Source organism: Elephantulus edwardii, unplaced genomic scaffold, assembly GCF_000299155.1.
Source record: "Elephantulus edwardii isolate Elephantulus edwardi_28Jun2011 unplaced genomic scaffold, EleEdw1.0 scaffold00248, whole genome shotgun sequence".
Taxonomy (NCBI): Eukaryota; Metazoa; Chordata; class Mammalia; order Macroscelidea; family Macroscelididae; genus Elephantulus; species Elephantulus edwardii.
The window spans coordinates 270,749-294,266 of record NW_006399998.1 but is presented as its reverse complement, the minus strand read 5'-3'; the positions used below and the strand labels follow the sequence as shown (position 1 = coordinate 294,266).

General features: G+C 41.9%; 1 protein-coding gene across 1 annotated transcript in view; it reads right to left on the bottom strand.

Annotated features, from left to right (window-relative positions):
* Window positions 1–22,684, bottom strand: part of UBXN2B (UBX domain protein 2B) — a 70,351-nt gene extending 47,667 nt beyond the window's left edge. Inside the window, exon 1 of the mRNA XM_006899224.1 lies at window positions 22,598–22,684. Coding sequence (XP_006899286.1) covers window positions 22,598–22,684 — 87 coding nt within the window. The remainder of the gene's footprint in view (window positions 1–22,597) is intronic.
* Between the last annotated feature and the right edge of the window lie 834 nt (window positions 22,685–23,518).

Genomic DNA, 23,518 nt, shown 5'->3' with positions numbered 1-23,518 from the left:
GAAAACCCAAAATCTCTGTAAATGTTCATTAAAACTAATAAAATTTAATAATAATAAAAAAACTAAAAAAAAAATTAAAAATACTTGAGAGTAAAAAAAAAAAAATTAATAGCCATTGAACTATGTCCATCATTACCCCGTGTTTTCTGGTCCCTGCCAGATCCTTCCTATTTTACCCCCTTCCTCCACCCACAAAATTGTGTAACCTTGTGATTTTCGCCTGCCTAACCTCACTTATAGTAGAACCAGCAAGACAGTGACCTGGATTAAACTGTGTACACCAAAAAGATATAGTTACAAAATCCATGCAGTATGCATAATGGCAGTTATACAATGATACCTCATAATCTGATAAATTAATTTGCTGTAAAGGGATTAAGGGTTTAATACAACCCCCTCAAAGCAGCCAGAGCCCTGGTATAAAAACTAAGCAGAGTTTCAATTTAACATCACCTGTGAAGTCTCATTTCACCTGAGATAAAAGCAGAGAGAAGGGAGAAGAAAGAGTGTGCGCTTGTGAAAGAGAGAGAGAGAGACACAGACAGAGACAAAGAGAGACACAGACAGATGGGGGCAGCAAGACAGAAGAGCTGAAAGCAGGGAGTGTCCTCTGGACATAGGACCCCAAGTTGTGAAGCTTTTCAAGAAGAGCTCTCCAAGGAATGCGGGGCTGAAAGATTACTGAAAGGACCTTTCTTAAGAGGCCAGAGAGAGACAAAGTCTTCCCCTGCCAGTAATGCCATGGATTTAGAATTTTAGACTCCTAAAGTCTGAAATAATAAACAGTTTGTTAAATCCACCTAACCATGACATTTTTGTTATAGCAGAACAAGATAACTATACTTTTAAAATATGGCCTTCCAAAAAATAATATGAGAGGCTAGACCACCAGAATCACTCAGCTTTAGGACTGGGGAAAGCTGCATTATGTTGACTGCACAACCCTGCTTGATGGAAGTGAAGGCTTGAAGCATTTACTGGTGAGGACCAAAGACTACGGCCTCCAGTATAGATAGCATCTCAACATAAAAAAGACAAAATCTTCACAAATGAACCAGTAAGCAACATCATGTCAACTGGACAAAAGATTGAAATTGTCTATGATTTCATTTTACTTGAATCAACAATCATGAAAGAAACAGCCAGGAGATCAAATGATACATCAGAGGTAGCAAATCTGCTACAGAAGATCTTTCTTAAAGAAAGAAATGCAAAAATGTTACTTTGAGAACTAAAGTCTTCTTCACGGCAGCCATGGTACTATCAATTTCCTTTGTGATTCGATGAGTTCGAACCCAGCAAAGATTAGGATGGTGCAGTACCACAGGGGTCACTGTGAGTCAGTCCACGAAAAGGCAATCTCCTCCTGTTCGATTTCTTGCCTCTGAAAACCCCCTGGAGAGTCAGCTATGAGTCAGTTCCAACTTGAAGAACTCAACAAAAATAAGAATCTGAACCAACTTGATAGCATCCAGCAACAACAATGACAAAGATATACACATCTGATCTGCTTGTCAAGTTGGCTCTGGTGGTCTAGTGACAAGTGCTGTGCTGCAATCCCAAAAGCATGTGGTTCAAGGCCACCAGCTGCTCCATGGGAGAAAGATGGGCAATGTCCTCTCGTGTGATTAACTGCCTCTAAAAACCTGCTGGAGGGTCACCTATGGGTTGGTTCTGACTCCATAGTGCACAATAACAACAAACAACTGTTAAAAAGGGAAGAACTCACTTGACACTTCTAAAGCTGAACAACAAATTTAAGCTTCAAGATACAATACTGAAGGATGCTATGGGCAAGACACTGAGTGATTCAGGAAGCATCCAAAGGAGACACAGTCACTGTACCAAAAAGAATTGACTGACATTGAAAAATTTCAGGAAGCACCTTATGAGCAGGAACCACTGGTAATGAAGGAAGAAGCTGAAGCTACACTGAAGGCACTGGCAAAAAGGAAGGCAGCAGGAATTGACAGATACGCTTTACCTATCAGATGCAGCCCTGGATGCGCTCATCAGTCCATACCAGGAAATCTGGAGGAGACCTGTCTGCCGAGTGACTGGAAGAGACATGTATTTGTTCCCATTCTCAAGAAAGGTGATTCAAAAGAATGTGAAAATTATCAAATAGTGTCATTAATATCACATACAAACAAAATGCTGCTGAAGATCATTCAAAATTAGCCAGAACAGTACACAGACAGGGAACCACCAGAAGTTCAAGAAGGATTTAGGAGAGGCTGTGGCACCAGGGATATTACTGCTGATGTGAGATGTATACTGGCTGGAAAAAAAAAAATACCAAGAAGAATGCCAATTTACTTTATTGACTACGCAAAGGCATTTGACTATGTGGATTATGACAAATTATGGCTAGTATTGAGAATAATGGTTAATTGTGCTAATGTGAAATCTATACTTATACCAAGAGGCTCTTGTGAGAACAGGACAAGGGAGCACTACATGGTTTAAAATTAAGAAGGGAGTACATCAAGGGTGTATCCTCTCTCCATCTCTATTACATCTCTATGCTGAGCTACTTATTCAAGAAGCTGGACTCTATGAAGAATGTGCCATCAGGATTGAAGGAAGACTCATCAATAACCTGTGTTATGTAGATGACATAACCTTCCTTACTGAAAGTAAGTAGGACTTGAAGTACTTGCTGAAGAAGATCAAAGAATATACTTTAAATATATATTACATCTCAATGTCAAGAAAACAAAAATTCTTACCCACTAACATCATGACGGAGAAAACATTGAAGATAGCAGTAATTCACCTTACTTAGATCCATGATTAACATCCCTGGTACCAGCAATCAAGAGATAAGGATACATACTGCACTGGGAAGGTCTGTAGTCAGGGACCTATTCAAGTTACTTAGGAGCAATGATGTCAGTCTGACGGACAAGGATGGCAGAAGAATAATTGATGCCTATGAGCACTGAATATCCCATGGAGATATCCCAAGAGAACAAATATGTCTTAGAGAAAGTACAGCCAGAGTGCTCCTTGGAGGCAAAGATGATAAAGCTTCATTTCAGATACTTTGAGCTTGTTGCTAGGAGGAGCTATTTCTCAGAGAGGGACATCATGCTTGGAAAGATGGATGCTCAGTAAAAGAGGGGAAGACCTTCAACAAGATTTATTGACACAGTGACAGCTGCCATGGGCTATAGGGTGTCAGGAAGTGTAAGACTGACACAGGATAGGATAGGGTTCAGATCTGTTCATGGGACTGTTATGGGTCATACTGTGGCTCAATAGCACCTAACAACAACTGTTATAAAGACCCACATTAACTTGTTTTTACTGACTGAAAGAAATCCTAAAAAAGATTTTCTTTTTTCCTTTCATGGAAGGATGGCCATAAAGGGAAACTGGAGTTTACCATTTACCATTTGTTTTTCAATAAAGTACACAGAGCACGCTGTCCACCTCCCTCCCAGAACACACACTCAGGACCTCAGCACCAAGCTGCCCCCAGTGTGAATTATCCCTGGGAACACTGCATGTTAGTGTTACTTAAGGTTTTATATGTTATTTTCCACATTATTTTGGGGCTAAGAAATATAAGGCATTTTCCCCCATATAGATTAACACTAGCTATGTTGGAGAGGGACATCATGCTTGGGAGGGTTGAGGGACAATGCAGGAGGGGAAGACCCTCTATGAGATAGATTGATTTTGTGACTGGGGTAATCGGGATGGGTGTGTCAGAGGCGGTGCGGTTGGCGCAGGATAGAGCAGGGTTTAGGGCTGTTGTGCATAGGGTCGCTATGAGTCGGAGGCTGCTCGATGGCACATAACAACAACAACAATGTTCAGTATGGACTGAGGCTCAATGTCAAGAAGACAAAGATTCTCGTCACTGGACCAATTGGCAGCGTCAGGATGGATGACGAAGAGATTGAGAGTATTCACAGCTTCAGTTTGCTCGGCTCCACAGTCAACATCCTTGGCACCAGCAGTCAGGAAATCAAAAAGCGTATCGTGATGGGAAAGTCTGCTGTTAGGGACCTCTCTAAGGTACTCAGGAGCAACAGTGTCTCTCTGGAGACTAAGGTGCGCCTGATACAGGTCATGGTATTTGCAATCGCTTGTTATGCATCAGAGAGTTGGACAATGACTAGGGAGGACAGAAGGAGAGTGGATGCTTTTGAGCTGTGGTGCTGGAGAAGGGTACCGAATGTACCATGGACTGCCAGGAAAACAAACAGATTCATCTTGGAGAGGATTAAACCAAGCTACTCCTTGGAGGCAAGGATTCTGGGGCTTCGTCTGACATACTTTGGACATGTTGCCAGGAGGGACGGGTCCTTGGAGAGGGACATCATGCTTGGGAGGGTGGAGGGACAGCGCAGGAGGGGAAGACCCTCTATGAGATGCATTGATTCGGTGACTGGGGTAATCAGGATGGGTGTGTCAGAGACGGTGTGGTTGGCGCAGGATAGAGCAGGGTTTAGGGCTGTTATGCATAGGGTCGCTATGAGTCGGAAACAACTCGACAGCACATAACAACAACAACAATGTTTTCACTATATGTCACTGTGGCTCACATGAGTTCTTACAGGAATGCTCTGCCTTTGGATAGTGAGGAAATGTGTATCTTTATGGGGAAACTTAGAATAAACTCAAATTATAATAACGCTAATTACTTTCAATTATCCTGTTGTTATTTTGTTGTTAAGTGCTGTCTAGTTGATTACAATTCACAGTGACACTCTGGAAAACAAATGCGACCATCCTTTGTCATGCACCATTGCTGCCATCTGACAGTCATGGTGTGGGTTTGTCTCACTGACCCTCTAACTGCCCCAGCATGGAAGCCTTCATTTGTTCTTCCAAATTCAATTATTCTACATTTTAAACATTGCATTAAGTACAATCTATTTCAAACCTGGCTCTTACATAATACTCTTGCAATTCTTTTAGAAAATAAGATCTTTCACACCACATCAGCTTGTTCTCATTTTTAGCTCATAAAAGAATTTAATTCAGCTGTTAAAGTTTGCAAAATCCATGTGCATAAACGAACTGTAGAATTATTCTATTTCAATAAATATATAAATTTAATGAAGATTATGAAAATGAGCTTGGATAAATGATGCATAGTTGATCTCGTACAACACAGGTCTGAAGTGTAGACTTATGAATCCCAAAGCAAGCCCACTGTTGTCAAGTCTACTGTGCCCTCCTCCTGGTTTGAGTCAGGAAATCATTACTAGGGGAGATGGTCTATGTTTGAACAGAGAAGGGTTTTGAACCTATGGTCTTTCTGGTAAAAGCCCAATATGTAAAGTGCTGCACCACTAGAGCTCCTGGAATTCACTTATAAGAACATTTTTTGCTGTTGCTATTGTTGCCTGCAGCCTCTGGGCCCCCAACCTCATTCCTACCTCCCCAAGAGCCCCAACACCCCACCAGGCCCTAAGAAGCCATCTCTGGTGCTTAATGACAGAGTGGGGCCACAGGGTGTGGGGTCTCCAGGTCTGTGTTATGAGACAGGAGACAGATGTACCACCAAAGAAAACTTCTGACACTCAGTTCCTTTCATGCTTGTGTCTGGAGTCCCTGCCTATAGAATCAGGGGCAATACAACCACTGCTGTTCAGCAAAGGAGGCTGCTATGACTGCATATGAGGCCCCAGCAAAAATAAGGTGGGCCCTGTCTCAGAGACGCTACCACTGAGCACCCCAACTTCAGCAGCTCCATTTCTAATACGGACTTTGGCTCTCAAGAGGGCTCAGGTGTGAGGTCTCATTACATCATGTGGCCCATAACAACAACAACAACCCTGAGGAATGGGACACAAAATCTCTAGCTGTCTGAAATAAATGAGAAAGTAAAGCCTGATCATGTTTTAGAAATTAATTAAGTTCAATACAATCCCAACACAAATACCAATCCCATTCTTCAACGAGATGGAAAAGGCTATCTCCAATTTCATTTGGAATGGAAAGAGGCTCCAAATAAGCAAAGCACTCTTTAAAAAGAGAAACAAGGTAGGAGGCATCCCACTCCCTGATTTCAAATCCTGCTACGCTGCCATGGTGGTCAAGACAGCATGGTACTGGTACAACGATAGACACATAGATCAATGGAATAGAAATGAGAATCCAGAAATCAGCCCATCTACCTATGGTCAACTGACTTTTGACAAGGAGATGGAATCAGTTAAAGTGGGGAAATGATAGACTTTTTAACAAATGGTGTTGGCAAAATTGGAAAACTATCTGCAGAAGACTCAAGCAAGATCCACACCTCACTCTATACACAAAAATCAACTCAAAGTGGATCAAGGACCTAGGACTAAAACCAAGGACTATAAATTTCATTAGAGAAAAGCTTGGATGAACTCTAGAAACCCTAATCTACAACATACAGTCTTCCAAGCATCTTGAAAAACCTACAACCAGGAGAGGATAAAATAGATGAATGGGGCCTTCTAAGAATAAAATCCCTATGCACATCTAAAAACTTCTCCAACTAGGTAAAAAGGGAAGTCAGACTGGGAAAAAATATTTGGTAATGACATGTCTGAGAAGGGGCTTATATCTAGAATTTATAAAATGCTCGAGCACCACAACAAGATAAAGGTAAATAACCCAATTGAAAAATGGGCACAGGATATGATGGCCAACAAACACATGAAGAAATGTTCAAAATCTGAGTTGCAAATCAAAACAACTATGAGATATTATCACCCTAGTAACAACAGCAAAATTTAACAGAGCAGCAACAATCAAATGCTGGCAAGACTGCAAGAAACTGGAACACTTATTCACTGTTGGTTAGAGTATAAAATGATGCAACCACTATGGAAGGCTGTATGGTGCTTTCTCAAACAGTTGGAAATAGAAATACCATTTGACCCAATAAAATGCACTACTGGGAATATACCCTAAAGAAAGCATAACTTCCACTCAAGCAGATATATGCACACCCATGTTTATTGCTGCTTTGTTCACAATAGGAAAGAGTTGGAAACAACCTAAGTGCCCATCAACAAACAAATGGATAGAGCTTATTCACACAGTGGAATACAATGCAGCACTGAATAACAAGGATCTCATGAAATATTATACAAAATGGGTGACCCTAGAGAACATTATGCTGAGTGAAATATTGACAAATACTGCATAGTGCCACTGTTGTAAAGTGGGCCTGATATCAAAGTTGGGGGGAATCTAAGAGGGGATAAATAATGTATACAGCTTTGAAACAGATGAGGAAGAGACCTGTTTAGGAGGAATATATGATTAGGTATTATTGTCATGACAAGAGTCCAGAATGAAAGCTGCATAGTGTAGTGGACTCGGGGTATGTGTGATTGTATAACAAAGATTTTTTTTTTTTTTTTAGTTTTCAAAGAGAAAAGCAAACTGGGGGAGGAGGGGTGGGCAGGGAGGAAAGTGCAACAATGAATGAATGGAAATCCAGTCTCTATAAGCTTTCATTAAAATTAAAAAATAAATAAATGAAGGAATTAAGAAACACAAGGTAAGCATGTTGCTGTTAGGTGCCAGCAGTCTACCGTGACTCATGGCAACCCTATCAACAGCAGATCAAAACCCTGCCCTGTCCTACACCATTATTACAAACTCTGCCATGCTGAAGCCCACAGCTGCAGTAATCACATCACTCTTTCTTATTTCTGTGTGTTCCTCTCTCTGACCTTCTACCTTTCCCAGCATGATGCCACGTGAAACAGTCTTTGCCTCTAAAGAGAACCCTGACTGCACTTCCTCCAAGAGATCTGTCTCTTCTTTAGGATGTCTACATGATATCCAATACTCTTCTCCAATAGCACAGTTCAAAGGCATCAATTCTTCTTCAGTGTTTCTTATTCACTGTCCAACTTTAAGATGTAATAGAAGCAACTGAAAAAAATACAGCTTAGATCAGGCACGTCTTAGTCTTTACACTGACATTCTTGCTTGTCAGCACAGTTCAGAGGTTCCTGATAACAGATTTTCCCATTGCAACATGTCTTTTAATTTTCTGAGTGCTGTTATCATGGGTGCTTCTTGCAGAATCAAGCAAAATGAAATCACTGGTAACCTCAATCTTTTCTCCACCCGTCATGACGTTGCCTATTGGGACAACGGTATTTTTGTCTTTTTTATGTACTATGTCCTACAGGGCTAGTGTGAGTCAGAGTCAGTGGCAGTAGGTTTGGTTTTGCTGTGTGTATGTGGGGAGCAGGGGAGAGAATGAAGGCAGGCCTGCCTCAGACTTGCTGGCTGAAAATGATACTATTCTACAATTAGGGACTAGTGAAAGACTGCACAGGAGCCTTGGAGCTGTTGTAGGGCTGCTAAGGAAAAGGCTGGCCACAGGCTGCTTTTTAGAAGACAGTTTTCCCCCACAAAGATGTATATAGCCTTGGAAACGGATGAATGGTCATTGAGAGTTGGAATCAACAGGAGAGCAATGGGTGGAAAAGGCTGCACAATCTTGCGGGTATACCAAGAACAATCTTGTGGGTATACAGGACATCAGCATGTGACTTATAATGTAATGGTATATGGTAAGCAAGGAAGTTTCTGCTGCTAAGCTGCTAAAAATTCATACAGTATAAGGAGCTTTACTGGTCAAATGTTCACACTGTTGGCCACAAAAATGACCCATCCACAGGAATATTTCTAAACAATCGTTACAAACAGATCTTCGACATACACAGCGTTCGTATTCCTAGTCTCATGATGTTCCAGGGTCAAAATAATTTATATTCTTTAAGAAAAGCAGCACTACCAAATTATACATTATAGATAAAAGGCCAGTATCTTCAAATTGTAATAATAAAACTATATTTGTTCCTTTTTTAAAAAAAAAAACCAACACCAAACCCTCTTTATCATTGGTTGAATGAGTTTATGGAGCAGACCAGTACTGCATTTAATCACTCACACACATCTTCTTATGGCACTGACTACAACTGCATCAGCACTCCTCCCCCTATTGCTGTGCAGTCCTCTCCCTACCTCTGTGCACTCTTTCCATTATCTCTATGGCTCTCGTCTACATCCATCATCCCTCTTATACTCGCCTTCCTGGGTCTGAGCTTTATTCTTGGGCACATTTTACCCTTTGATGATGTATGACTAAGACGAGTGTCTTTGTGGCGTTAACTGTTCACTCTATACATCTGTCTATTTTTCACTCCCAAACCACCTCCTTTTGTGTCTTCAACCCAAGGTTGCGGCTGATCTATAAAGACTACCTAGTAGCCAGTGGTAAGAAGTTGCGCTGCAATCCTGAAGGCAAGCAGTTCGAATCCACCAGGTGCTCTGAAGGAAAAGGATGGTCAATCTCCTCCAGAGTGATTAACTGCCTCTGAAAACCTTCCAGAGGATCAGCTAAGGGTTGGTTCTGATGTGATGGGACACGACAACAACAACAACATACTGACCATTTAGGACAGGGTTCAGGTTTGTTATTGAAAGGGTCACTATGAGTTACTTAACTCAATGGCATCTATCAACAGCAATATATTGACCAGCAAATGTCAGTTTCTTCTTACATACTGACTTATCATTATAATGTTAGCCCCTATCATACTGATTAATTGGCTCAAAGTTGTGCCCCTGGGGTGAGTTCAGGTTCAGGCTCAAAGGGTAGCTAAGGGCCAGTCCCCATGATTCTATGAGACTGGTCGTATTTAGGATTTTAAGTTCTGTTCTATATGTATTTCCTATTCTATACAGGATCCTCTATTGTGAACCCTTTCAGAGCAGTCAGTTATCAAGGTAGCTGGGTACCATCTGGTTTTTCTGGGCTCAGGGCCTTGGAAGTTGAAGTTCCTGAGGTCAATTACTGCTGTGAACTAACTGTTTCAAGGTGTCTGGTTCTCTTCACCCTTCTTTGCTCCAGACAGGGAGGGACCAGTGCTTTCACCTTAGATGGCTGCTCACAGGCATTTAAGTTCCTAGTTTTTCTATAACAATGTAAAGTAGAAAATTGTCTTTGTGGACAGTGTTATGTAAACTGACCTTGACTACCTGGAGCCTATGGTTTTGAGACCCCAATTACTAGTAATGGCTTCCCTTAAGATGTTTGGTTATGATTATGAAATTTAAATAAATAAAACCTAGTTTATCTGGTGTTGAGACTTTTTAAAGGTAATCTAAACATGTCATTATCATTTAAGTTCTTTTACCCCCTACAGTTTTTGACATTTTGAACAACATTAAAATTTTGTAACCCTAGTGACTATTCAATTATAATCAAGAAAGCAGTAATTTTATTTTTTCTTTGAGTGTTTGGGATGAGGGAAGAGAGTGTCCCTTCCAAAAACACAAGATATATGAACACTACCTCTGCTTCATAGTGAAAAAGTTGGGACAAAGTTTATTCTTTGAGGATTCAAATAATAAATGTTTAACATATAAGGCATGTGCTAGAAGGTATAACTAAATATATCTAACAATGATTCTATCAGTGTTTTATTTCCCCCAAGATACCCCAAGATACCCCTTTTCCACATGGCCTTCTCCAATCCAAAGTCCCCTTAAAAAAACCACACAGAGACAGACAGACGAAGATCCAGAAATGCACTGATTCCAATTATTTTTCAGAAATACTACCACTCTGAATCTCCTCAAAACATAATTCTTATGTGGATTTTCTCCTGAGTCAATGATATTATTTCAGCACTATCAATCTTCATTATGCTATTCTCACCAACAGAAACGTTATCTGTATTTCAGAGGTCCATTCCACCAACTTCCTGAAGCTTTTCCCAGTTTTCTTATGCACAGGTTATCCTCTCTCAATGGCATTTACAGTAAGCATTATAATGTCATTACTTATATGGTTTCCAAGGGATCTCTGGGGACATCATCTGTAGGGATTCGTACTGCTAATCCAAAGGCAGTGCCTCTCTGGCAGTTTAAATCCCCCAGCTGCTCTGAAGGAGGAAGATGTGACTGACATCTTCCCAAAAACCCACTGCAGGGTCAGCTGAGTTGGTTCTGACTCGACCGCAATGAGTTTGAGTTTTTTTACATGGTTTCCTCACTGTTTATCTAGTGGTACAGGGATGCCTGACTGCTGAGAAGTAGGCCGTGTCTACTCTCATAATGATTACAACCTAGAAAACCCATGGGGCAGTTCTACCACCACATGGAATGGTGAGGAGACAAAACCACCTGGATGGCTCCCAACAAGAACGCAGGGCTTTAAGTTTCCCCCAACAATTCTAATACAGCTTTAACAGGCTATCAACAAATTTAAAAACTGTTAACATAGAAAGAATCAGAGATATGCTGTTGTTAGTTAACACAGAGTGGACTCTGTGTAATTCTTATTTATATAACTTTAAAGCTTGTTCTGTATTTGTTCTTGACATGAGAATACCATTTACCTTATTATGTAAGTGGTTGCTTCCTCCTAGTCTGTAAGTCTGGAAGCTCTGCTAAAACTTGTCCCCCATGGGTTTTCATGCATCACAGTAACTCAAGACACCACTTCAGCATCACAGTAACTCAAGACACCACAGTATGACAAACTGGTAAAAACAAATGTGTGATACAAATAGACAGAAACATATGGTTTAGATTAATAGTTACAGGTTTTTAAGTTAAAATTATATGTGTTATATTTATATTGTTTTATGTCTTGTTTAGTGTGTATGTTCTGGGATTCGAATTCTTCTCAGAGTCAGCCACAGTTTGTTATGATCCACACAGTCAAATGCCTTTGCATAATCAATGAAACACAGATAGACATTCCTCTAGTATTCCCTCCTTTCAACTAAGATTCATCTAATATTAGCTACAATATCCCTAGTACCACAATTCCTTCTAAACCCAACCTGGACTTCTGGCAGTTCTCTGCAGATGTGCTATTCCAGTTGTTTCAGATAATCTTCAGTAGAATCTTGCTTGCATGTGAAATCAATGAGATTGTTCTATAGTTTCCACACTCTGTTGGGTCACCTTTCTTTGGGATGGGAACAAATATAGATCTCTTCCAGTCAGTTGGCCAAGTGGTTATTCTCCAGATTTCTTGGCACAACTTGGTGAGCACGTCCAGGGCAGCATCTGTTAGCTGAATTATGTCAATTGGTATACCATCTATTTGGGGCCTTATTTTTGCCATTTCCAGTCAAGACTGGTGGACGATCTATCAACAATCTGTGTTATGCAGATGACACAACCCTACTTGCTGAAACTGAGGAGGACCTGAAGCGCCTGCTGCAGAGGGTCAAGGACTGCAGCCTCCAATATGGACTGAGGCTCAATCAAGAAGACAAAGATTCTCACCACTGGACCAATTGGCAGCATCAAGACGGATGGTGAAGAGATTGAGATTATTCACAGCTTTAGTTTGCTTGGCTCCACAATTAACACTCTTGGCACCAGTAGCCAGGAAATTAAAAGGCGCATTGCCATGGGAAAGTCTGCTGTTAGGGACCTCTCCAAAGTACTGAAGAGCAATGGTGTCTCTCTGGAGACTAAGGTGCATATGATACAGGCCAAGGTCTTTGCAATCACTTGTTATGCATCAGAGAGTTGGACAATGACCAAGGAGGATAGAAGGAGAATTGATGCCTTTGAGCTGTGGTGCTAGAGAAGAGTATTGAGAGTACCATGGACTGCTAGGAAAACAAACAGATTCATCCTGGAAAGGGTTAAACCAGGCGGCTCCTTGGAGGCAAGGATTCTGAGGCTCCGTGTAACATACTTTGGACATGTTGTATGGAGAGACTGGTCCTTGGAGAAGGACATCATGCTTAGGAGGGTGGAGGGACAGCACAGGAGGGGAAGGCCCTCTATGAGGTGGATTGATTCAGTGACTGGGTTAATTGAGATGGGTGTATTGGAGATGGCGTTACTGGCACAGGACAGAGTTTAGGGCTGTTGTGCATAGGGTCGCTATGAGTCACAAGCGACTCGACGGCATAGAACAACAGCAACATGTCTTGTTTAATAATTTAAGAGGGTTTCAATAAAAACAAAGGACTATAGTCTTTAAGAGAAGATGAAAAATATTACTCCTACCAAACATTAATTTTTTAAAAAAACTTTTATTTTAAAAATCAAGCACCCATTTCAATCAAATTGGCAATACCTACTGGAACAGAGAGATTCTTGGATTACAGTGTCTATATCCATTCCAAAATCAGGAATACCTGAAGTGCTTGCTTCAGAAGATCACACTACAGCCGTCAATATGGATTCTAACGCAACATCAAAAAGAAAAAAAATCCTTACCAGTGAGCAGATACCTTGATAGATGGAGAAATGACTGAAATTGTCAATTATGTCATCTTACTTGGATCCACAATCAAGACAATTGGCACTAGCAGTCAAGATATCAAAATACATTATTCACATTGGGAAAATTTGCTGTCAGAGATTTCTCCAAAGGGCTGAAATGCAAGGATTTCATTTTAAAGACTAAATTATGCCTGATTGAAGCCATGGTCTTTTCTATTACTTGTTATACATGCAGAAGTTGAACAACGACTAAGGATGACAGAAGAATTGATGGCTCTGAGCTGTGGTGAAGAAGAAGAGTACTCACTATCCCTTGCACAGCCAAAGGAACAAGTATGTCCTGAAGCAAGTTTAACCAGGTGCTCCTTGGAAGCAAGGATGGTGACGCTTCATCTTATACTCTGTGTATGTTTTTAGGAGGGCCCAGTCCCTGGAGAAGGACATCATGCTTGGAAAAGTTGATGGTTAACACAGGAGAAGAAGACCTTCAACAAAATGGAATGGCACTGTTGTGACTGTAACAACAGGCTCACGTATACCAGAGTTGGTCAGGATGGCACGGGATAGAGCCAGTTCAGATTTGTTGTTCATCGGGTCACTCTGAGTCACACTTGACTTGATAACATATAACAACAGCAGCAGCAACACATACTCATTGCTGTCAAGTTGCAAGCAGCTCATAGCTGACCTTTCAGAGGCTATAAAGCACACAAGAGGAGACTGTTAATTTCCCCCCAGAAGACCCACCGGGGGATCTGAACTGCAAGAAAGGCACCATCTTTAGGTGCACCCACCAACTGGCTCTGCAGCAGAAAGAGCTGGTGATCTACTCTCCCCATCAGGCCACCAGATCTCCCTACAGATCGTTGTAAAAACCTATGCATCCACTTTGAGAACTTCATCCCCAGTCCCTCCTAAAACCCTATAATATCGTCTTAAAGTCTGCCATCCATTAATATCAGGTAGATGCTAAACTTCCCTTGCAATCAGACATTTTTCTTTATAGATTAATTTCCTGAAAACCTGGCTTAAGGCAAAATCAGGCTGAATCAGTTCCTGGAGCATGTGCTGAAAAACCACTTCTGACTAAAAACAGACCTTCCCAAGCTGGAAGCTATCTACTCACAGAGGGATGGAACCACACAACACATGCAGACCCTCCTGTAATAAGTGGTGGCATGCATCCCAGAAGCCTTTGCACTGACTCCATCTTGATGAGCAATTGCAAATAGAACACCAGAAGGACTAAAATTTCACCAAGCATACATTTTAAAAAGATACTGGCTTTGCTGGCCTTGAAACAGGAAGTATGCTACTGGGTGGCTTGGCAGATTAGAAAATAAATGTTATAGTATTATTTATGGCAGTGCATAAAGATATAACTTGCTAAATGGGGAAACAGCATGGTGGAGGCAGTGATGCTCAACAAGCATTCCAAACTGTCCCCTCAGTGTGCTGTCTCCCACTCACCAGGCATAGCCTTCCAGACACAAGCGAAGAACTGAATGTCTGGGAACGTGCAAGTAAGAGAGAGGGAGACCTCAATTAGATGAGCTGACACAGTGACTGTAACAATGGGCTGGAGGCTATCAGAGATTGTGATGATGGCACAGGGCAGGGCAAGAATCAGATCTGTTCCTAGGAACACTATGAGTCATATATAATTCCATGGCACCTAAAACAAGCATGCAAATGTCTTACGATATGTCTAGAGTCACTGATACTGTACTCCAAGATGAAGTCTCTTTCTGTAGCAAATATTCACGCCTCATGTTTAGAGCAGAGTAACAAGAAGGGGAAGAAGTTCTGTAGTGACTACAAGAAAACTACTACCTCTCCTGACCAAGTACACACAGGGCACAGAAGCAGAGGGAGAGACATACCTTTACTAAGCCCTGTTCCCTTATTAACATTGATCATTTTTTTTAAATTACCATTGACACTTGTTCATATGGTGTTTCTTGTAATTTTTCAGTGTTGAACAGTTTTATTTTTAATAAAAAATGTTTTAATGATTAATGTTTAGACATTATTTAACAGTGTTGAACAGTTTTTTGTTTGGTTTTTTTCTTTTTTGGCACAGTGACTCTGTATATTCCTTTCAGCTCCTTTTAATTCTCCCTGGATTATTCAAGACTTTGCCCATGGCATCTTTCAGTATTGCAACTAGAGGCCTGAATTAGGTTTTCAGTTCTTTCAGCTTGCGAAATGCTGCAGGGAGTTCTTCCCTTTTTCTTCTCTGACTCCAGCTCTTTGCACATTTTGTTATTAAACTTTGCTTTATCTTCTCAAGCTGTCCTTCGAAATCTTCTGTTCAGCTCTTATAATTCAGCATCTCTCCCCTGTGTTTTGGCTTCTTGATGCTCTAGTGCAATTTGAACAAGAGCCAATGGTAAGAAATTAAGAAACTCGAAGACATGGGGTGGGGGGGAAGGCCCCAGGAATAAGTTGGATACTGACTGACATTTTAAACTAACAGATGCAACTCTGCAAGTTCTTACCAGTGTATGCCAGGACATTTAGAGGACAGCTGACTCAAAGCAATCTCTATTTGTCCCTACTCCCCAAGAAAAGTGATTTAAGAGAACTGGAATTTATGGAACAGTGTCATTAATATGACATGCTAGGAAAATATCCAAAAGTGACTGAACAGTATATCAACGGGGAACTGCTAGAAGTTCAAGCTGGATTTAGAGAGGCTGTGGCACCAGAGATGTCAGTTTAAAGACTAAGTTGCATTTGATTCAGGCCATGGTCTTTTTAATCACTGGCTATGGATCAGAGATATGGACAATGAATATGGATGACAGAAGAATATGCCTTTGAGTTGTGGTGTTGGAGAAGACCACTGAGTATCCTATGGACTGAAAAAAAAAAGATGCGTCTTGGAAAAGGTGCAGCTTGGAGGCAAGGGTGGCAAAGCTTCATCAGTCATACTTTAGACATTTGCTAAAAGAGGCTATTCCTTGGCAAAGGGTATCATGATTAGACAGGTGGAGAGTCTGAGAAAGAGAGGAAGATTCCCATGGAGATGAAAAGACACAGCGACGACAGCACAGAGGTTAACTGTATCAGAGATGGTGAGGATTGCACAGGAGAGGAGAGGATTCAGGTCTGTTGGTCACAGGTTCACAGGGAGTCATACTTGACTCAACAGCACCTAACCCAACAAAGATAAGCCTTCAAACTGGGAGTTAATTTATTACTGCAACATAATTTAAGCTGTCCTGACGAATACAATTAAGGAGTGAGCACTGACATTGAAAAAATAATTATTTGCTATGCTAAAAGAGTCATGATAAATAATATTTCCATTAGAAAGCTCTTAATTTGCATTTTAAATTATTTGGTTTGCGAATTTTGCTGCAAAACAATTGTTCCACCAAATCATCCATTCCATAAACGCTGAATAAGTGCTAAGAATTTACAGTATGTGTGACACTATTTTTACGAGCTCAAGACAAATAACAGCTCACATTTTTCATAGTTTATTTGTAATTCAGAACAGCACCACTTCTGTTAACTGGGTTTTACACAATACAACTATGTGCTCAATAAACCTGTATTGAAATTAATCTTGATTGATAATAAGGGACTGGTGTGAGAGAGAGAAAAAAGTCTTCCATTCTTACTGCCTCAAAACTGATCCTTTTTTAGTGAAGTCCTTCTAAGGCTCATATGGAAATATTTCTGTGCCTGACAGTCATGCTTTATAGCCAGTTTAGGTTATCTTTGAGCTATGAATACTTTGTCATTTGCTGTGTCATTCTGAAAGGGATTCAGAAAATGGGTGGATCAATCATGTTTCTCAACAGGAAACATTTTAAGGATCTTTCCATTAATTTTATAGCAGGAAAACCCTGTACCAAGATCAATTTGTAAAACCTAAGAAACAGTATAAATTAAATACAGAAATCCATCAGTCTTACTCATCTTTTCAGAGCCTAGAAAGTCAGTGAAGATAAAAATGGTGGGTCCCCAAAATATAAACACTCTATGGATGACAGAAGAAGAATCAATGCCTTTGAACAGTGGTGCTAGAGAAAAGTCTTGAACATATCATGGATCTCCAAGAGAATAAACAGGTCTGTCTTTGAGAGGATGGAACCAAGGTTCTCTGTGGAGGCTAGGATTTTGAAACCCCATCTCACATGCTTTGGGCATGTGGCCAGGAGGTACTGATCCTTGGAGAAGGTCATAATGCTTGGAAGGGTGGAGGGACAACACAGGAGAGGAAGACCCAAGATGAGATGGATTGATACAGTAACTAGGGCAATGGGAGTAGGTGTGTCAGAGCCCTTAAGACTGGCCCAGGGCCAGCTTCAGATATGTTGCGCATAGGGTTGCTATGAGTTGCAGGCGACTTGACAACACTTAACAACAACAACCACATAAAGAGTAAAGCTTTTTTAAAGCTCAATCCCATCAGCCAAATAATAATGTTCTCATGTGAATTAAATGAACAAAGTAGCAGGGTCTTTTGGTTCAATGGGCAGAATGTGGAATACAACTTAACAAAAACTGGGATAGGTAAAAAACACTATTAGAATAAACTCACCAGGCTAAAAATGTCCTGGATTAATTGATGGTTAAATGATGATTTACCAATAACTTAAAACCAAATGGTAATTTAGAACGGGTTGATTCTAAGAGCTAAGATATTAATAAATTCATTAGTAAACATTAATAATAAATTAAAAAGTCATGCACTGACATAGCAGAGGACAATACACTAGAAGTGGAAATGATAATTTAAACTGATCAGAATAACTTGATGTGCTGGTCAAAACCAACAGAACAAACTCTCAGTTAAATAAAAAGATAAAAACCTGTGCACTGTGAGTTAGCTAAGTAAAGAATCCCACAATCTAAACACTCTTCCTAATTTCTTTAAGGTACTTTAGTAATACAGAAGAATAAAGTACGTATGATATTGCTTTCCTCTAGAATTTGGAATATGAAGAGCAAACTGAAAGCCAGGTAACTAGAGAGAGAAAATTAAGCATGTAGCCAAAGATTAAATGTGCTGTAGTTCTTATCTTTGATTCTGCCAGAAGGGATAATAAAGGTGTATTGTGCAGAACGGCAGTATCAGCATCACCTGAGAACTTGTGGGAACTTCTACTCACTTGCTGAATTAAGAGACAAGAGGTAGGCAGTATGTTCTATGAGACTTGCTGAGGATTCTGATACAAGTTCAGGATGAGAACCCGAGTTGGGGAAGTGATCTCCAGTGGTAATTTTAACCCAGTAACTGATAGATAACTCCTCACTTATAGTTTTCCACCCTCTGCCACCTACTCCAGCATGAGAGTACCCGTTATCCCTAGTCCTGTCAGGCTCAGACTGGATAAGGCAGGTAGAACAAGGTGAGGCTGGGTCACAAGTAAGTCAAGGCAATGTCAATAACACTAAGGGAAGCAGGAAGCCATATTAAAAGCAAGTTAGGTAAAGAAGCCAAGACCAGAGCCAGGGAACAAGTACCATTACCTTTTAAGGAGGACCTTATAAGGTCCTGACATGCACAAAATAAAGACTGTCCTCAAAGTCATACAACCAATGATGTCAGGAACAACTGGCTGGAGTAGGGTCTGTCCATCAAATTTTGAACTTCTCAAGACATCATCCCACTGGCCCAGACTCAAGACCTTAAGCAGGCCCAAACAAGGATGTCAGCCAGGCATGTTAAACTGCCTTGACTTTCACCTCCACTCCTCCCTTCTCTTCACATTTTTCCTCAGCAAGCCTGATGCCCTATTGAGTTCACATGCTCTAAAAAGCGACTGACCCACACCAGGACCATCTTGAAAAAGACAAAGAAGGGCTCTTCTAAGGGTCACTACAATTGTGTACCCTGTGCTACTTCTGTGGCTCAGGCATCACACCCTCTAGTTCTGCCCTCCCCACACTGCAGCTTAATTCTTTAGCTGGGTGAGGATGCCCAAAACAAAGGTGTTGAACACACAGTATCAACTCCCCTCAAACGGAATGAAGAAGAGAATCCTTTTTCATGAGCTGTAATCCTGGAGAGAGACTTAGACGAAGACATAAGTATCTTAATTAATTGTTAAAAGTGGGCTCACGGATATAATGAGGTGCACCAGGAGAGACTTACGTCCAGAAACACATGACCATCAAAGAGGTTTTTAGGCTGAGTCTGGTCACTAATAATCCCAGCCCAAACTTTCCCTCTGAGTATTTCCCTACTTGAGGAAATAGAGGATGCCAAGAAGACGGATTCTGTTTGACACCCCAATGAGATTTCCAAGTCTGCAGTTCCACAGTATCTGGTTCATAGTCCATGGAGGACTTCTGAGAGACACAGCTTTCCTCTGGTGTCATCTGAGCAGCCTCTGATTCACACGCCTGCAAACGTCCAGTTCATGACAGCCAGGACAGTGTTGTTGCTATGTTCCTCAAGTCAGAACTCATCTAGAGTTGACCCTACAGCAAGTTTTCAGAGACGGTAGTCACACGTGAGGAGATTGCCGATTTGAACCATGTGCCTCTGGACTAGAGCACAACTCTTTCTCACTAAGCCATCAGAGCTCCCTGGAACAGAGTTACTTACAAGTATTTAAGTTTACTATAAGCAGGCTGGTTAAACAGTAACAAAATAAACCACAAATACTCAAAATCTGAGAAACTATTTGGGAAGAAAAATGTTCTCCCATTCTTTTAAAACCTGGTATGTGAAGATACAACATCACTTTGGTTATTTTTTGCGTTCTCTTCAAATGCATCACATTGTTATTAATCTCTAAAGGAAGATTGTTAATACTTACAGTATCTGACACAAAAGTACACTCACAAAGAAATCTGCTACCTGCATGCCAAGGCTCCGACCTCCCAGCACCTCTGTGGGAGAAAGACAGGCAGTCTCCTTCGCTACCATTGACAATCTTGAAGACCCAACGGAGAGCAGCTATGAGTCGGTTCGGACACAGCAGTGAAGTGAGTGGGTGAACATGAGCTACCAAAGTGAAAAGCAGAAAATGCTGCTGCTGTTGTTGTGTGTCACTGAGTCAGACTGACATATACTTGACCCTGAACCGACAATCCGCGAGTTTTCTGAGGCAGTAAATTGCATAGGAGGTAACTACCCACCCTTCTCTTGCAGAGCAGCTGGTGATGTCAAACTGCCTCCTTTGGAGACTGCAAAGCAGCTTCTTACCATGGGGGAGGGGGGAATCTTCTAATTTATGAGGCAGTGTCACTATTAACAAAAGAATATTAAAAGCAGTAGTCATCTATTGATCCAATGGATTAAGTTTGCAAACTATTTACCTGGTAGCAGGTAGTCATTAATCAAACATCTCATTTTCACATAAAAAGAAATATAGATTTACATTAGAGGCAATGGACATTAAGCTGCATAGCTCTAACATCAATAGAAGTGACTAGAAGCCACCAGAAGTACCCGGGGAGTGGCAAGAGTTAAACCCTCAATGTCTGGTCCACATCTGGCCAGTCTAAACACACCTAGAAGTGAACACACCTCCTCCGGATACAGCCATGGCAGTCTACACTGCATACCCTGGTCTCCATGAGTCAGAACAGACTGAGCCCAGTGGCAGCTAACAACAGAGTCCACCCAGGACTGTCTCAGAACAAAGGCTGGTGATTTGCTTCAGAAACATCAGCCACTGAGAACCTGATAGCGTGATGAACTACTGACACCTACGGGGGTTGCTATGGGTCAGAGAGGACCGGAGAGCAACTGGTGGTGGTGGTGGTGGCAGCAGTGACCAGGGAAAGCAACAGTGGACACTACTGCCTTGAATGAAAAGGAATCAGTTAACTACTGAGAAAGTACTATCCCAGTTAATACCGGGATTGGGCAGTCTACAAACATGTCTTCATTTAATCCTTAACACTGCGAACCCAACATCATCTCCAGTTTATGAAGGAACACTGGAGTTTACACTGACGACTGGAGGTTAAAGAACGTTCCTAAATTCATGTTACGAAGTGGCAGAACCAAGATGCACACTGAAGCCAGTCTGACCATTTTTACCCACACCCAGGCTGCCTCTTTGGTGATGCCTCACTGTACTAGTAAAAAGTCTTGGTGGGCTACTGGTTAAGCGCTAGCTGCTGATGCAGTGCTTTGGGAGTAAGATACAGGAGTCTACTTCCATCATACAGCCTTGGAAAGCCTATGAGGAAATGCTACTTTGTCGGAGAGAGAGCTGCTTGCAGGGGACCCTACTGGTTAGCAATGGGAGGATGGGTATCTATAATAAAAAGGATGCAGAATGACAGCTGTTCTTTGACTCTGTATACCACTATTCAATGGATTTATGGATTTATCCCACATTAGGTTCATCTCTAAATGTGTTAATGATCTTTGCCCACATTCCTCTTCTTTGCATGGCTTACTTTGGGACTCAATCTCACTCTATCTTAACATGTTCTGATAAATGTATTCATATCCTATTTCTACAAAAAGTCTGCAGATTTTCAATCGGTAAAAATACCTTTTCCACAAAGATTTTAGCACTTACCTTTGATCTGATGTTCTATTTATCTCTGCATTCTCCAGAACTAAAATGTATGCTGTTACATGGCAGGCGGTCACTTTATGCTTTTGTGATGGGAACTCTTAACTAAGATGAATGGTGGGTTGTTTGGGTTTTTTTCTTTTAAAAAAAAAAAGGCGCCGAATGGCAGCATGACCATAAAGCAAGAGGATGTTGTATCAAGGAATGTGGATTCTCTTTTATTTGTAATTACAGCTATTTTCAGACGTTTACTTATTGAGTTTTAATAAGAAGACAGAAAAAAAGACCCAAAATGGTTAAGTCAGCTGGTGGATAGTATTTACTGCGCTGGCAGTCAGCCAACTAAAGGGCCTTATAATGTTATAAAACTCTAAGTCTCTATTTCTTGAATGGAGTATTTTACGGATTGTAGCTTCAGAAACTAAGATGAGTAGCTGCACAATGAAATGCTTAAATAAATCCCATGGAATAGAAAAACTGTATGATAATAGAAAAAGCGTTTTTACACAAAACCAGCATCTATCACAAGAGACAAATAGGCACACCTGCTACCCCTTAGAAGTGTCTGTTGATTCCCCTGCAGGGACTGCCCTAAATCACAGGAAACATTTCAGGAGCGCACAAATGACCTGAGACATGCCGTTCTAAATGCAGTTCTTTTGCAATTTCCAGAAACTGTAAACTGAGTGGAGGGGAAAGGAGACACGGGAACTCGAGCGTCGCGGGCACCTGTTTCCACCAGCACCCCCGCGCGCTGCACGCCCGGCGGACCCCGCGGCTTCCCCATGACGGCTCCCGACGAACACCTGCGGGGCCCCGGGCTCCCGCGGCCGCGCCCCCGCTCCCGCCTCGGCCGCCCGCCGCACCTGCAGATCCCGTGCGCTTGGGGGCCGCGGCACCGGAGACCGCCGTTCCTGCTCCGCCGCTCCGCCACCGCCGCCGCCCTCCGCCATCTTCCGCCGGCGCCCTCCGCGGACGCCTCCCCGGGACTTCCGGGACGTTGCCTGGCAAGCGCGGGGCGGGGCTAGGCGGTGCCGGCGGGGAGGGGGCGCGGATCCCCGCGCGGCGGGCTGGGGACCTGTCTCCGGGACCCCGACAGAGCTCGCGTCGCTGAGCTACGGGACGTCCACTCGCGGTCGGATAGACTGGACAGCAGGGCGTCCTTTTGCTTTGGATTTCCAGTTCTAAATCATCAAGTCTTCCTCTTTCGCCTCAGTGTGTAAACTCCACTACCGTGCTCGAACCCAAAATCCAAACCCACTTCCCGCGGGTTGTTCCCAACTTACGGACACTCTTAGGTTTTCCGAGGCTGTAAATTTTGTCGGGAGGAGATTGCCCATCTTTGTCTGGAATGGCTGGTGGATTCGAGCTCCTGCCTTTGGTGGCAGCGTAACATGGAAGGAACAGAAGCTTCACTTCAGCATTCTAACAACGTGCAGACTCCCCCAGCATGGCAAGGGCTGTGCTGCAGGTGAATGGCCAGGAGGGCCTCCAGGATCCCCCAGAGGGGAAGGAGAGTTCTACCCCCGACCACTTATGTCCTAGGTCTGGGTTTTCGAAGCGACTGAAAGTTCACATGAGGAGAGAAATCTAGATTACATTTAACACTAGGGTAGGTTCTCATGGCTCTCACTTTCATAAAAGGGTTAAATGTTACCTTCTGGGTCAACAACAAAACCAACCCAACCTCAAGAACAAGAAATAAAACTCATAAATTTCAGAATAAGCACGCCATAGGTCACCAGACTTTTCTTCTGCAGTACTTCTTGGTGCATTTGAACCATCAG